General features: G+C 29.5%; 2 protein-coding genes across 4 annotated transcripts; both read right to left on the reverse strand.

The window, feature by feature from the left end:
• Positions 1-141: 141 nt before the first annotated feature.
• LOC115889122 (ras-related protein Rab-8A) lies at positions 142-3,516 on the reverse strand. Of its 2 annotated transcripts, XM_030909056.1 has the most exons (7): positions 3,282-3,516; positions 2,773-2,833; positions 2,538-2,710; positions 2,310-2,482; positions 1,773-1,775; positions 263-402; positions 142-182 (listed from the first exon to the last, which is right to left on the reverse strand). In XM_030909056.1, exons 1-6 carry the CDS (start codon positions 3,403-3,405, stop codon positions 307-309), a joined length of 630 nt encoding a protein of 209 aa, XP_030764916.1. In that variant the 5' UTR covers positions 3,406-3,516; the 3' UTR covers positions 142-182; positions 263-306. The 2 variants fall into 2 exon arrangements, with proteins under 2 accessions (XP_030764916.1, XP_030764917.1); XM_030909057.1 differs by lacking the exon at positions 1,773-1,775 and having other exon boundaries at positions 3,282-3,515.
• Positions 3,517-7,134: 3,618 nt separating this feature from the next.
• LOC115889042 lies at positions 7,135-14,080 on the reverse strand. Of its 2 annotated transcripts, none has more exons than XM_030908958.1 (5): positions 13,893-14,080; positions 8,300-8,620; positions 8,039-8,242; positions 7,336-7,520; positions 7,135-7,277 (listed from the first exon to the last, which is right to left on the reverse strand). In XM_030908958.1, exons 1-5 carry the CDS (start codon positions 13,990-13,992, stop codon positions 7,227-7,229), a joined length of 861 nt encoding a protein of 286 aa, XP_030764818.1. In that variant the 5' UTR covers positions 13,993-14,080; the 3' UTR covers positions 7,135-7,226. The 2 variants fall into 2 exon arrangements, with proteins under 2 accessions (XP_030764818.1, XP_030764819.1); XM_030908959.1 differs by lacking the exon at positions 13,893-14,080 and adding an exon at positions 10,164-10,390.
• Between the last annotated feature and the right edge of the window lie 1,385 nt (positions 14,081-15,465).

The following is a 15,465-nucleotide window of genomic DNA, read 5'->3' on the forward strand; positions in this document are numbered from 1 at the left end:
TAATAATAGAGGATATGGAACATGAAGGGACATTGATAATTTTTGTTGACAGCTTAATGATTAAAACAAAACAGCAAAGAGGAGCACCTTAATCGTTGGTTCAAGTCACATCTAATATTAAACATCTTTTATTCTTTTGTGATCACTGCACATTCACCAATCTCAGTTTTTATCCAAAATATCTGCAATGATATGAATTTTTGATGATGTACATTAATACTTAGTAGGTAGAATTAATTTTTCATTTCGGTGGAGTATTTACCTTAATATAGATGGCGGTAGGTTAGAGTATATGTCAGCATATGGTCAGAGTAGGGTGCATCGGGATAACCAACTTGTAGGTTTCTTTTGTGGTTCAGAAGCTCGCAGTTGGTGGCCGCCTTTTGGAGGATTGCTAGCTTCCTATATATAAATATTACAAAATCTGTAGTTCAAAACCTATAATGTCATGATTTTAATTATTATTTCACCAAAAATCGCAAATTCGGACTTAAATGGTATACATAAAAAAATATAACTAATTTAATAAATATAAGGTTTGAATAAGCTTCAAATTAACTAAATACATAGAAGAATTGGATTTTTTATATGACATAAATACCTAAATATATCTAACTTTTGAATATATATATTATTAATGTATTCTAGCTTCAAAAGATATGAATATTTCAAAACAAAAGATATTATTATGATAGATAAAGACAGGAAGAACACATTTGTGGCTGTAGTTTATTTTTACTTTATAAACAAGTTATCAAATAACTCTTTTGTTATGTGTAATACTTTAAATATTTTTAATGCATATTATGTGTTTATATGTTTCTCTATGATACATAATTACGTTGTATAAGTAATTATTATTCTAATATTCTTATCGCATAATTTTAATAATTAATTAATGAAAAAAAAAACATTCCTAAAAATTTGACTACAGATAATATTTTTTCACTTAATTCAATTTTTGTTTATCGGTATTAGTATGCCTTAACTAACAATGTTTGATACTAGAAGAGACAGATGTTTTACTTAAATTATTTCATGCAGTAATAAACCTTTACCAATTATAAAACTAAAAAGTTTTATAATTTAGATACAGGATTTCACTGATTGTTAAAATATTAAATTGTTAATCATTTTCGATAAACAATTTACATCCAAAAAAGTGAAATTTAATGATTTTTTTAAGTTAAAAAAAATAATGAAATATTTTCTTTTATTTAAGTCCCATGTGCAAATTCATGCCATATTTAGAGGATACACTTCTAGAGTTTACAAAATCAGATAAACTGACAAGATTAATTTTACATCATTTTCTGTAAAAAATATAAAATATTTGCAAATTGAACTAAACAATATGTACCATATGATCAAAAAAAAAACGGCGTCCAGTTGGCGTGGCAATGAACAATGATGACATTCGCTGACGGTTTTTTTCGATCATAAAATAAGTCAAGAAATTTACTAAAATTTAATAATATTAATCATTACATGCATTCAATTTTGCATTGTTTTTTTTATTTCATTCTGAGTGATATTACCAAATCTTAAATATTGTTAGAACTTCAAACAAGAATTTCTCAAGTTAAAAAAAATTACATCAATTACCCAAAATAGCAATCAGCTAAATTCAATTTTTTAGTATTTAAAGTAATATGTGCTATGTATAATTTAATATGACGTTAAGTTTGAATGTGATATAATGAAAGCTTGAAATCAAACCCTTAAAACAGCCAGCTAAACAAATAAGCAAAGAAACCTAAAACATTATTTACCTTCTGCCAGGAGACAAGGACAGCAGTAATAGAAATAGAAATGCATTAGTAAAAATATAACACTGCAAATATATAACTTACATAATATAAAATAAATGAAAGAAATAAAAAATTATCTAGTATCTTATAATAACTTGAAATATAAAGTCAAAATGTTACATTTAAATCATCACTACTTAAAAGCTGTCAAAGTATATAAATCTTATACCGTATGATCGAATAAAAACGGCGTCAGCGTTGGCTATGAAATGAAGATCGCTGTCATTTCATATGTAAATTTATATGGGAAATGTCATCGATCGTCATTTCCAAGCCAACTGGACGCCGTTTTTATTCGATCATACGGTACAAACATTATAGTGAATGTTATTGTTGAAATAGGTATTGGTAAATAAGAATTGAGAAAAGCTCTATATCTTATTTAATATGTATTAATAAATACATCAGTTAATTCTTGACTCAATTTTGTAGATATTGTTAAAAATATTGTTCAAGTCATTGATAACAGAAGAGACAAAATATATAAACCAAACTTACCAATTTCTTTTCCATTTTTGTTTTTATATCTCTAGCTAATGTAAAGAAAGCCTCTTCTACCCTAATACTAGCTTTTGCACTAGTCTCTATAAATTTAATACCGTACTCAATAGCTAACTGTTCTCCTCTTTCCCTAGAGACTTGTCGTTTTTCCTCCAGTTCACATTTATTTCCTACAGATATTTAAAATAGTATTCTAAAAGTCTAAACCTTATTTTTATGCATTACCTAAAAGCATCTTTTCCACATCAGCAGAAGCATTTTCTTCAATATTTCTGATCCAGTTCTTAATATTTTCAAAACTTTTTTCATTAGTAATATCATACACTAACATAATACCCATGGCCCCTCTGTAATAAGCTGTCGTTATGGTTCTAAACCTTTCTTGGCCTGCTGTATCCCTTAAAAAGATAACATGGTATGTAATTTATTTTTGTCACCTATTAAATTATATGCCTCTTACCATATTTGTAATTTAATTTTTTTGCCATCTAAATCTATTGTCCGTATTTTAAAATCAATCCCTAGAAAAAAAAATATGGGGTCTACTGATATTCTTTACAAATTTTCAGTAAGTTGTTTCTAGTTAATTTTCATTAAAAACTTTTATTTAATTTTTTAAGTAACAATTAACACAATAAAAAATTTAGTACTACTCTGTAAACAAAATATAACTGTTAATTTTCGAAAAATAATGATTAGTCACCAATTCCTCAGAAATAAAGAGATGTAAAAATTCTTGTTAAATTCAACCCAATGGAATGTAAACAGAGATTTTAAATTACTGAACCAAATAATTATTTTAATTAAAAGTTTTACAGTTGAGGTGTGGTTAACAATAAACACAAAACGCTCGAATTAATAACTTCCACACTAAAGTAACATATAGAATAGAAAATAAACTGTACATTTGCCAGTGATCATAAATGGAAAGTTCACAGGTTGTAAAAAATAAAACTTGATGTTACTCACCTATGGTTGAAATAAAGGTTGTATTAAAGGCGTCTTCTGAAAATCGAAATAACACACAAGTTTTTCCTACACCGGAATCACCAATAAGTAATAATTTAAATAAATAATCGTATGTTTTTGCCATATTTAAACAATATTAAACTTGATTTCACTACTGTTTTTCCAACAGAAAAATTACACTCCGCTTTTTACGTTTACTTTTTTCAGAAATAACATACGTCATAAATGTCAAACGTCAAACATATCTTTAGGGACTTAAAGAATTTTAATTAATTAAAAGTCACTAGATATTTGAATTTAGGTAATCTTTATATGCAGATATTATAAACATGTTATTATAAATTTAACACTTTATTTTAATTTTACTACCCAGTAAGGGTAATGGTGTGGATCCGGTGGCTGACCTTGAAACGAGTTTTTGCTGCATATAGTCACAGACACTACGCATGCGTACATCTTCGATGTTGCCAGATTGCAAGTTATTTTGGAAATATTTTCAGTAGAAAACAAATATGTGCATTTCAGTGTTTTTTTGTTAATATATACCGTATGATCGAAAAAACGGCGTTCAGTTGGTTGGGAAATGACGATTGAGGACATTTCCCATATAAAATGACAGCGATCTTCATTTCTTAGTCATCGCTGACGCTATTTTTTCAATCATAGTACGCGGTATATTATTTATATTATTATTTTAATATTTCGCACAACACGTGAACGCTTATTATGTATTTTCATAGTCAAAAAAATTAAATAGAAATAAAACACTAGATTCCTATAATTAATCTAACTGCTCTAGATTATTATCCTACGTTTAAAAAGGGCTTTATTAAAAATTCGAGAAATTAAAAGGGATGTGTCCAAGTTTTTTCTTTTTTTTTTAATTTTTAAATGCTGTAGCTCCATGTCATGTTCATAATAGTTTTTTTAACATTCCATCAAAACTACGGAGGCCTTAAAAGGCCTTTTAACCTCCGTAATTAAAATTCTAGAATCAGCTTCAGCAACATTAACAGTTACCTTGTTTAATTCTGCTTATACATATATTGCATTTTTCTGCTACCTTAAGATTTCTCTATTCTTACACCTAATTTATATGATTTTGTTAGCATATATGATTTATAAACCATATTTTTCCTAATGGAAGGATGGAATAGGATATGCAAAATTAAGATATTTGAACATTTATTTTCCAAAGCATAATATAGTATTAAGATTAAGACATAACAAATATTATAAGAAAGATCTTAATATAAATCACAAACTAACTAAGTCTTAATTTGGTCTTGTATAAACACAGGTATTAAACTAATAAGATCAAAACTCAACCTTCACCATATTGTCAAGATTTGGCATTATAGGAAACAAGAAATTACAGTAGATTAAGAAAAGAATATCAAAGTACACGATATTAAATACTGTAATGTATTCTACGACAAAAAACATCTCCCTTCTAAAGAGAAAAAGATAAAACATAAAGCTTATTTTAGTCTTATCACCACACTCTTCGATAAAATATATGTCTAAAATTGCTATTAATCCACTAACTTGATATTTTTAAGAAATTTTGATACAAACATAATCAAAGTATATTATATTAGTAAAATTATAGGTAAAATCACAGTAAAATGTTACCTCTATCTCCCATTGACGTGTATTGTTCTATAAGATTCGTCATGGTAATACTTCATACATCAGTACATATAATCAAAACTATTGTTGCCTGTAAATAACTAGAAATTAAATAACTTGAAAGAAATAAAATAATTCTAATAAGTTTAAAACCATTAAGAAAATATCCGTAAATGATAATTTTTAATTCTAATGTAAATATATAAATAAATATTATTATTACAATTTTATATATCATTCCTTAATTTTGGATATCAAGATAAATCTGAAAAATTTAATTATAAAATTAATTATAGAATTTGTATTATTATTGATTAACACTCAAAAAAAATTTTCAACTGCAAATAATTCGAAAATAAACCGCAATTTGGCAACATCGACGATGTGCGCTTGCGTAGTATCGATGATCAAATGCAGCAAATATGGCTTTAAGGTCAGCCACCGGATCCACACCTTTACCCCCAGTAAGTTTTAAAGTGTTAAAATCGACCTTCTACATGTAACATTAAAACTCTGGGGAATTGTTTATCATATATAAAATTCAATCATATATAGAATTTACGTAGGTTGGTATCATAGGTTGGCATGAATGGTTCCTTCTGATGACAACCTGGTGACAGCTGACGTTTGACGTTCTTTTTTGCTTTGAAGAAGCTCGCGTGTGGATTTCTAGCCTGAATTTATACCATTATTTTTAATAAATATGGGTTTCCAAAATATCTGGTACTCACATCCACGTAAATATGGTCAAGGATCAAGATCTTGGTATGTTAATAGCATTTTTTTGATTTACATACGACTAAAATTATTTTTTACTTCCTATATTTCTAACACATTTTGGTATCATCACGTTTCTTGAACTATAGTAATAAATTGTTATTTATCTATTATGATTATATATGGGTTATTATAATACCTTTTTTGTTGTCTTTTTGTAATTATGGTTATATTTCTGTTTATTTTACAATTATCTTGGATGTAACCTAATTTATAAATAATTAAAATGTTATATTTCAGCCGGGCCTGCTCGAACAGACATGGTCTAATCCGCAAGTATGGCTTAAATCTTTGCCGTCAATGCTTCAGGGAGTACGCTGGAGATATTGGTTTTAAGAAAGTAAGTTACTCAGTAACTTTGTATATTAGGTATTAATTTAGCATTCTCTTTGTTTCAGCTTGATTAAATGATTTGCTGCACTGCTTTGTCAAAAAGAAATAATTTAGGTTTATTACCATGTTATTTTATATTTTAAGGTGATACAGTAAACTATTTAATTAAAATCAATGTTTTTGTATTTACACCAAGATGTTTCAAGTGACGTTTTCGTGATGTTTGATAAATCATTTATTTTTTGATCTAGATATTATTAATGTTTATTCAAAAACAAGTACATGTTATCATTGTCAAATGCTTATTTGAATATTCTTAAGGTAAATAGGAGAAATATGAAAGGAATTTCTTTAAGCATTTTTAGGGTCTGGGAATGTTACGGGTAAGTTTAGGACTAGTATGCGAAGACTGAATCCACCATAACTGAAGTGTAAAATGAAAATATTATTAAGCTACCTATCACCCTTCTATGATTAAAATAGACACTACTTCAATACAGTTGAAATGGGAAACTATTAAATGCATTATAAATCGCTAAGTAATTTAGAATAATTTAAATTAAATCTTTACTATAGATATTTCAAATATAAAATGCTAATGTTTATCTGTGTCGTCTCTACTGAAGTAACGACTTGCTCTAGAAAGTTGCTTTTTTTACTAAAAGATAGCTAATTTGCTCTTCTAAAAACTGTCGTCGCTGGATTTTTTGTTTTTCATTTAGTTAAAAAAAATAAAAAGTATTTTTTTCTGATGTCGTGGCGGATGCGCCAGGCTTCAACTAGTATAAAATAAAATGTTATACTTAAAACTTTTAATTGGTATTCTACCAAGCCCAATAATGCTTTTTTTATGATTAATGAAATGTGCTCAGGGTATTGTATTGTACTTGTATTTAACTAAGAGTGGATTCCAGGTGGGACCCTCCACTGCGGCCGCGAGGGCCTATTGTGGCTCAGTTTTTACAAGCTCTTTAATAGAAAAAGAGCATTAAAGTTCACCCTCAAGACCCGCCCAGGGTAATAAATCTTTGATGTTTCTGATTAAAATTAGGATGGTCAAGATCATGGAGGCAATTTAATCCTTTGAATAAAAAAAACTTCTCGAGTAATCTATTTTAAATAAATATAATATTATTTACATAATGGCATCACATTATGGTATTTAATCTATATGTATTTTTTTTTAAATCTCCACCCTAATTATTAGGATATTCTTTCTATGAATTTTCTTGCTGTTTCCTCTGGAATTATTTTCTGAAATTTAAGTGTTTGGGTATATTAGGCTATAAAAGGATTATATTTAAATTTTTACCTGTCCCAAATCAGCAACTAATGCTAAAAGCGACTTTCTTGGAGGTCTACAATACTTCTTGCCTTGTTCCTGGCAACACAAGTTAGGAAAACAGTCCAGAGGGTTCTCGCATGGTTTAGGGTGAAGATCCAGATATGGTGGTGGTGGAGGTGTACACTGCATATAACCGGTTATTGTCTTTAGGGCTACAAATTAATTTTGTTTAAAAACATACTACTTTTTAGCCGACCATACCAATAGATATGGTAGGCTATTAAGATCGGCAAAAAAAAAGTTTTTTTAATTTCACTCAAAATGAGTTATTTGGGTCATAAATGACCTAAATACAAAATATTTTCATGGTGTCTGTCTAGAGACGGCAGACGGACAGATCTGCCCTCTGTAACACGATAACTCAAAAACCGCTGAACCGATTTTAACCAAATTTGGCACAAAAATACTGTGGCACCCGAGAATCTGGCTATTAGTTATGTGGGGGTACGGGAGGGGGTTAAAAATTTTGAAAAATTGTAACTCCAAAATTACAGTAGCTAGCGAAACGCGGTTTTCAAATTAAGATTAGGAATAATATTTGCAACAAAATTTATAATAACATCAAAATCAGTCAAAGTCGCAGTTTTCGAGATATTAACATATTTTAGTATGGGCGGCTATACGTGCCTCCCGGCGCCAATTTTTTTATTTACAATATAATCTTCATTACGTTCTAAGACAGGTGATGGCAATGGCAGAGATTCCCAAACGGGTATAGGAGTGCGACAATATCTTGCTTTCTCTCCATTTTCTAGTGTTTCACTACAGCATATTCGAGGGGAACATTCCTCATCAGAAAAACATTCATGAACATCTGATAATTCTGCTAAGGGATCTTTTGGACATTTTCTTTCAATAATACCAAATAGTAATGCTGCAAACAAAGTAGTTTGTTAGATTTTATTATTTTTTATTAGTGCAGGTAACTTACGTTCGTGTTTTATTTCAGTTTTGGGCGGTTTAATTCCTTTTACACATCTGTTTTCACAACATAGCATGTCATGACCTAAGAATCCACAATTTTCTGTAGTACTGCAGGGAAGTGAAAGCGAAAACAGTGGTTTAGGAGATTTTTTTGAGGGGCATAAATATTTTGGTTCCTTTTGAATTCCACTAGTCACTTCGTTTTCTTTTTTTAATTTGGTTTCTTCATTTTTTGTTTTAGTTAATTCTTGCTTATTGTCTTCTGCAACTGGATTGGATTTTATGGCTTTATTCTTCTCCGGTTTATCAAAGCTTAGAGAATTCTTTCCTAAAAAATTGTATAATTTTTTTAAATAAGACTGTATGATCATAAATACTGTATGATCATAAATAATCATACTGTATTTATGATCATAAATATACAGTGTGATCAATTTTAAAATTTTCCGTTTACTATATAGGGTGTCCTGTACAGTAATACCCTTGATTAAGGGTAATACTATTTTATTTTGTTCTACTTTTAATACCACTATTTTTTTTATGAGCTAGAACAGAAATTAAATAAGTATACTTTCTAAACTGCTCAAGAGACTGATTTAATAAGTACTATAAGTAGCATATAGAATGTTTCTAATATAATGAAATTTCTTGATATATGCCCATGATCTAATTTACAGCATTTCCTAGAGTTGTTACAAATTAAAATTGAACCGGTTTTGTAGTCATAAATATATGCAACAGGCGTAACAACTTCGAGTACCTATCTGTTTATATTACTTTAATTCACTGATTTTTATTTTGTTGAAACAAACAGTATATAATTAGCAGTGAAATTGCAATCGAATTCGAAAACTTAAATAAATAAATGGCCATTCGCAATATGTTCCTAGTCAATCAAATATGGATCAGAGTCTGGCAATAATGCGTTGGGCATCTGTAGCTCCTAGAATAAAAACTTGGGAATTTTGTTTAAGTGCAAACCTAAATTATGTACTAGGATGTATTTCGGGAAAATATTTTATGGCTCAAAAAAATGAGAGTGGATTGGGATGATTTTTTTAAATGGAACACCCTGTATATATTATTGCATTTTTTGCTTCCCTTCAGATCACTGCGCTTTCAGATGGAGCGAAGCGTCCGCGAGTTCCATGAGTTTAAATGAACAATTTCACATGGGTCGCGTATGCTCCGTCCGGATTATTTCGTCTGACGGCTATCTTGGACGCTCCGCTCCATCTGAAAGCGCTGTTAGCTGTTACATAATACTAAGATATGAGTAAATATATTTCAATAGTTTCAGAGATATAAATGAATAATAGAAATAAACAAAATATATTTTTCAGACTTTTAAAACAAACTTAAGTGCGTCTAGCACAAAGCCCCAAAACTGCTTTTTTGTCGAATTAAAAATGGATTCATTCGAAAAAAATAATGTTTTACGTTGAATACTATCTCTTTTTTTTATTTGCTTTGTTTTTAAAAATGTTTTTTAACTTTTTCCATATTTTGGTAGGTACGTAATAATTAAACAATCTCTATTATTCTGTTGCAAAACTTATTATAATTTCATACTTGATGGCAATCTGTTATATCCGTTATTTGATCTGAATCAAAAATATTACGTGATTTGAGATTATCTGCAAGCCGCTAATTTTCAATTTCGTAAGGTTCCTATTCGTTAATCGATAGTGACCTTGTTCTAATTTACGAAAACAACATCTTTTGTGATTTTTTCATCTATCATTCAACTAATAATGTTGTGGGGCGTACATATGTAGGCAAAAATCCTCCAGACAAAATCACAAAACCTTGTTTTTTTCGTATCAGGATATTCCAAGATTATATAATTCATTATTAAGCCCCATACTCACTTATAAGAGCTGATGCGTCGATTTGATTCATCCACGCACGCATAGTTCGATGCGACGCGGTTCGTCCATGCGATTCTATATAGTTCGTTTGGAAATTAGTTCATTGTATTCGTGATATTTATCTTGATGGTTCGTCCACAAACCGACTTCAAACGAACCGTCGTCGCATCGATGAACTGACGAACCGAATCAGAGCATTGATTGCGAGTATGGGGTATTACCTTAGATTAAGAATAAAAAGGTATTACTAATCTAAAAATATTTGCAATAAGCATTTTTTATCTTATTTGTATTCTAGAAATTAATTTAAATTTATTAAAGATATATTTAAATAATTTTTGACTACTGCATTTACGTCAAATTCCCTCATCGTATTTTTAATCAAAACCTAATTTTTACGTATATTCATGAATAGGATAGAATACACTTTTCACATGGTTTTGATTAAAAATACGATGAGCGTAATAATTAGACTGTACGGTGAGTTATAACTCAAGAAAGGGCGGGGACACAATAGATCGTTAAGGTCGCGTTGACTACCCCCCTTACACTCATTCTACAATCTACATTCTAAGTAATCACTTGTGATATTTTTATATTATTATTTGGCAACTTTTCCCTATTCTGCTTTGATTTGCAATGCACGCCATTGGATGTTTTCTATGTAACCAAATTATATATGAGGTGTATGGAGAGGATTAATGATTCTGTTTGTGTTGTACCAATAATGTTAAAGAATGAAGAAATTTTTGGTGGGAATTTTACATATACCGTTCTTATAAACAACTTAATTAGAAGTTTTTGAAAGTAAAAGTAGCATAACAAATATTTTTCATAAACATTTTTATAATTTGTTTATATTAATTGATTATTGATCATTTAAACTGTAGATTCATAAGCTGAAATACAAAATTAAATTCCAGAAGTAAAAACCATGTTAAATTTTCATATAAATGGCCGAGTTATGACGAATATATATTATATTATATATAATATAATACTATTGTTAACCTTGTTTATCAAAAATATTGGAGCTATAATTAGATCTCTATAATATTAGAAATAATAGTTTTGTTATTTCTTTTTATCTTCTATGAACTGTATGTAAATGTAAATCCAAGACGGGGTCTTTGTCATTGTTATTATCTTGGTTTCAATTTCTGCCCTTGGCTTAAGTGACTATTGTTAAATAGTTTCCTGTTTAATACTACGAGTAATAGATTGAGACATTAAAAGTACATTTCAGTACATTTGTTTAGTAGGTATATTTCATTACTTAACTACAAAAATACATTTCTTTTGAAATGTATTTGTGAACGTGAAGCAAAATTCACATATACAGGGTGAGTCTTAAATAAGTGCAAATATTTAGGGGTAGTATATTTCGACCCCAGAAAAACGATTAGGTATGAGGTTATTTAAAAAAAAACATAATTTCTTGATAATATGGCAACATAGGAAGTAGATTAAATTTACAAGAATGAAAACCCAGAAAAGATCCAGTGAATTTAAGCAAAAAATATATTTTTTTGGAAATTTTCGAAGTAAATAACTCGGTTATTTTGGACATATTTGAAAAACGGCAAAGAGAAAATAGGTATGTTTCTTTTTATCGAGATACAGATGTCGATAAAAGAAACATATTTTCTTGTAGACCAGCCCTGAAAATATTTGAACTTATTTAAGACTCACCCTGTATATGTGAATTTTGCTTCACGTTCACAAATACATTTCAAAAGAAATGTATAATATGTATAGATATATTAGATCCTGTATAGATATTTTAGATCAATCTTATTATGTCTTATATGATGAATGTTTGAAGGTCATTTTAAAGGTGCTTAGCCGTTTAAAAAAACGTTTGCAGAAAAGATAAATCGACATATACATACATATACCGTATGATCGAATAAAAACGGCGTCAGCGATGGCTATGGAATGAAGATCGCTGTAATTTTTTATGTAAAATTATATGGGAAATGTCATCGATCGGCATTTCAAAGCCATCGCTGACGCCTTTTTTATTCGATCATACGGTACTTAAATAAAATATGTACCTAGTTTTCAAAATATTTGCAAATTATTGTTTTCCTCTCAAGTACAAGGCTATTCCTCGTATTATTTTGATAACAAGCCCAAATATATTTATTATTATTTATAGCTAATTATATTATATATTATAATATAGCTTATTATTATATATTAGCTATAATTCATAGCTAAATGTAATAATTTAGTAGCTACTTCCGGTTAATTCCGAACCAGTATACCAGTATGAAACCAGTAAGTATAAAAAAAAAACAGTATAAAAACCACGTATACAGAGTGGTCCGAACTGTATTCCGGAAACTTCGGCAGCATATTCTGCAAATAAAAATAAGTAAAAAACTTCATATAATTGTATTTTCTAAAATGCTTAGTTTCGGAGATACAGGGTGTAGCAGTTTCATTTTTATTTCGATTCTTTCCAAATAATTCCTGAACTAACGTCAATATTTGCATGAAAATTGGTGTCGGGGAGTTTTTTGACATAAGAAATTTGATTTTGATGTCAATATGACTCTTACTTGCAGAGGGCGACACCTACATAGGTTTGAATAGTAATAACTTTTCGTCCGTACCTGTATAAAACTACTGAGTAAAAAAATATACATTTAAAACGTTTTTTACGTAAAAAAGTTCTTGAGATATTTGGAATCGAAATTATCAATACCTATCATCATTGACATAAATTAAACATATGTTGACTAAATAATTATTAGACTGAAATCATAAATTTGAAATGTTTTTGTGCCAAAAGTTCAACAGAAACTGTTTTATCATCACTTTTTAGCAGAAAAAATTATGATTAATTTAGAAAAAATAAAAAATTTCCCAAATTTATTATTTCAGTCAAATAACTATCTACTCAACGTGTCTATTTTTTGTCAATAATGTCATGTATTGACTATTTCCATTCTAAATATCTTGAGAACTGAGAACGGTTGCCCGTAGAGATTTTTACAACTTAACAAGTATAGCTAGAGACGTGAGAAATATAAAATAACAGGCGACCGGTGCTATCCCCAAGTCTCTTCCTATATTTGTACAACTTGTACTAAGAGAAATAAAAAGTCATGGAAATGTTTTTTTTTTCACTCAGTAGTTATAAACCTGTACGGACGAAAAGTTATTACTCTTCAAGACAGTTAAAATACATGTAGTATCATGTCGCCCCCTACAAATAGGAGTCATATTGACATCAAAATCAAATTTCTCATGTCAAAAAATTCTCAGACAATTGGTGTGAACTGGTTCATCCAAATGTTGACGTCATAACTTTGTTACTTCAGAAATTATTTTGAAAAAATAAAAATTAAATTTTTACACCCTGTATCTCCAAAACTAAGCCCATTTTAGGACATACATTTATACAAACTTTCTTACTTATTTTTATGTAGAGACCGTGGCGGATACAGAGGGGAGGCACATATGGATTCCCCCCCCCCCCTAAGATCTGTAAATTGTGTTAAATATTAGGCTTTTTGGTTAAAAATAACGCCCTAAGAAGCATCATCTACATTACTTTTTATTTTGGGCTCCCTCTAAAATGAATTCCTGTATCCGCCCCTGTCTACAGAATATGCTGCCGAAGTTTGAGGAATACAATTCGGACAATCCTGTATATAAATAAAGTTAGTACACCACCCCAAGTACATACTTAGTAATTAAAATATAAAAATTTCCCACCTGTACTAGAATATAGAGTAATCCTTTCTTGACACTGGACGGCTTGATTGACCACAAATAATAAGCACGATACAATTATCAACCGGCATTTAGGTCTCATTATTTTTATAAACAATCGCTTTGTGGCATTTCAAAATGTCGTTTTTCATACGCTGTGGCGTCTAGTTAGATACTGGTTTACGGATTTTGCTTTCACATAAACGAGTAGATTACCCCCGATGTAGTCAACGCGTATATACGATTATGCAATACAACAGGTATTTACTTGGTATTTTCTTTTTTAAAATTTTCTCCAAGGATGTCTTTTATTTTTATGAGTAGATATTTTCAAATTTATGAATTTTTAATGTTTTGTCCATTTATGTTCAATTTTTATAACATTTTACATGTTTTAAATTCTTTTATTTGTACTAAAATATCTATAACGATTAACGTAACAATCAATTCATCGAGGGGAAGGGGTGGGGGGTGTCTAGGGTTGAAGCCAGGCCTGGGGGTGGGCTCTACGGTTGAAGCCAGGGGTCGCCTAGGGATTTCGTTTTTTAAAAAATGAAAAATAATATCGTTAAAAATAAATAATACATTTTTTGAATAAAACGATGAAAACAAAATAATTTTTACTACATCACAAGCAAATAAAAATTAATATTTAGCCAAGAGTCATCGTTCAGTCAAAATTCAAGATTTCTCAGGGGGTACCCAGCAGTACATGGGGCAGTGGCGGCTGGTGGCCATTATTGTAGGGAGCTCAATATCTAAAAATATAACGTCGATTTTTTTTAAGACGCGCCCTCGGACGCCCCCATATTTAATTGGTTTCTTACAAGGTACTTTTTTTTAGTTAAAGGAAAATAAATCTAAAAATAAATATAAATTCTGTTAAAATAAAACCTACTCTTACATTTTTAAACAGGTGGTCTAGACCATACCTATTTCGACAAAAATCGAGTCAATGTTCTTTACACAAATTTTTCACCGTAGAATTTAAAATACACATAAATAATAATGTCGCAAAAATATAAATGCATATATACACATACACAATTGTTTAAAATAAAAAAAATACACACCATGTTGTCTATTTTTTAAAATATCTATTCCAGAATCAGTCAACCACCCAGACCACAGTTCATCATTTATCTATACCCAGAAAATTATGAATTATTACCTACACAAATTTCGCGCTACACCTAGAAACTAGATGGGATTTCTTTCGATATTAAAAATTTAAATATTACTTTATATTGACTAAATCAAACATTATATGTGATAAACGATACAAAAACTTAGGTTGTTTTATAATTTGTGTTTTTATAAACACCCAAACTGCCCAAACGGCGAAGTTTTTCTATGACGCGGTCAATGGATGGTCAATGGCCAATATAAAGTATAACTATCGCACCTTAACCCGTCATATTTTATATACGTAGTATATCTTACCTTGTTGGCGTTACGAACCGCGGCATTTGGAGTTTAATACGTGCAAAACATAGCGGGAACGAAGGACAAAATTAAATTTTGACCGGCAGTAGAGAAAATGGGTAAAATAAAACGGTTTGAAATTGGACAAATT

This window comes from Sitophilus oryzae, unplaced genomic scaffold, assembly GCF_002938485.1.
Source record: "Sitophilus oryzae breed Bouriz unplaced genomic scaffold, Soryzae_2.0 scaffold_810_pilon_pilon, whole genome shotgun sequence".
NCBI classification, from domain to species: domain Eukaryota; kingdom Metazoa; phylum Arthropoda; class Insecta; order Coleoptera; family Curculionidae; genus Sitophilus; species Sitophilus oryzae.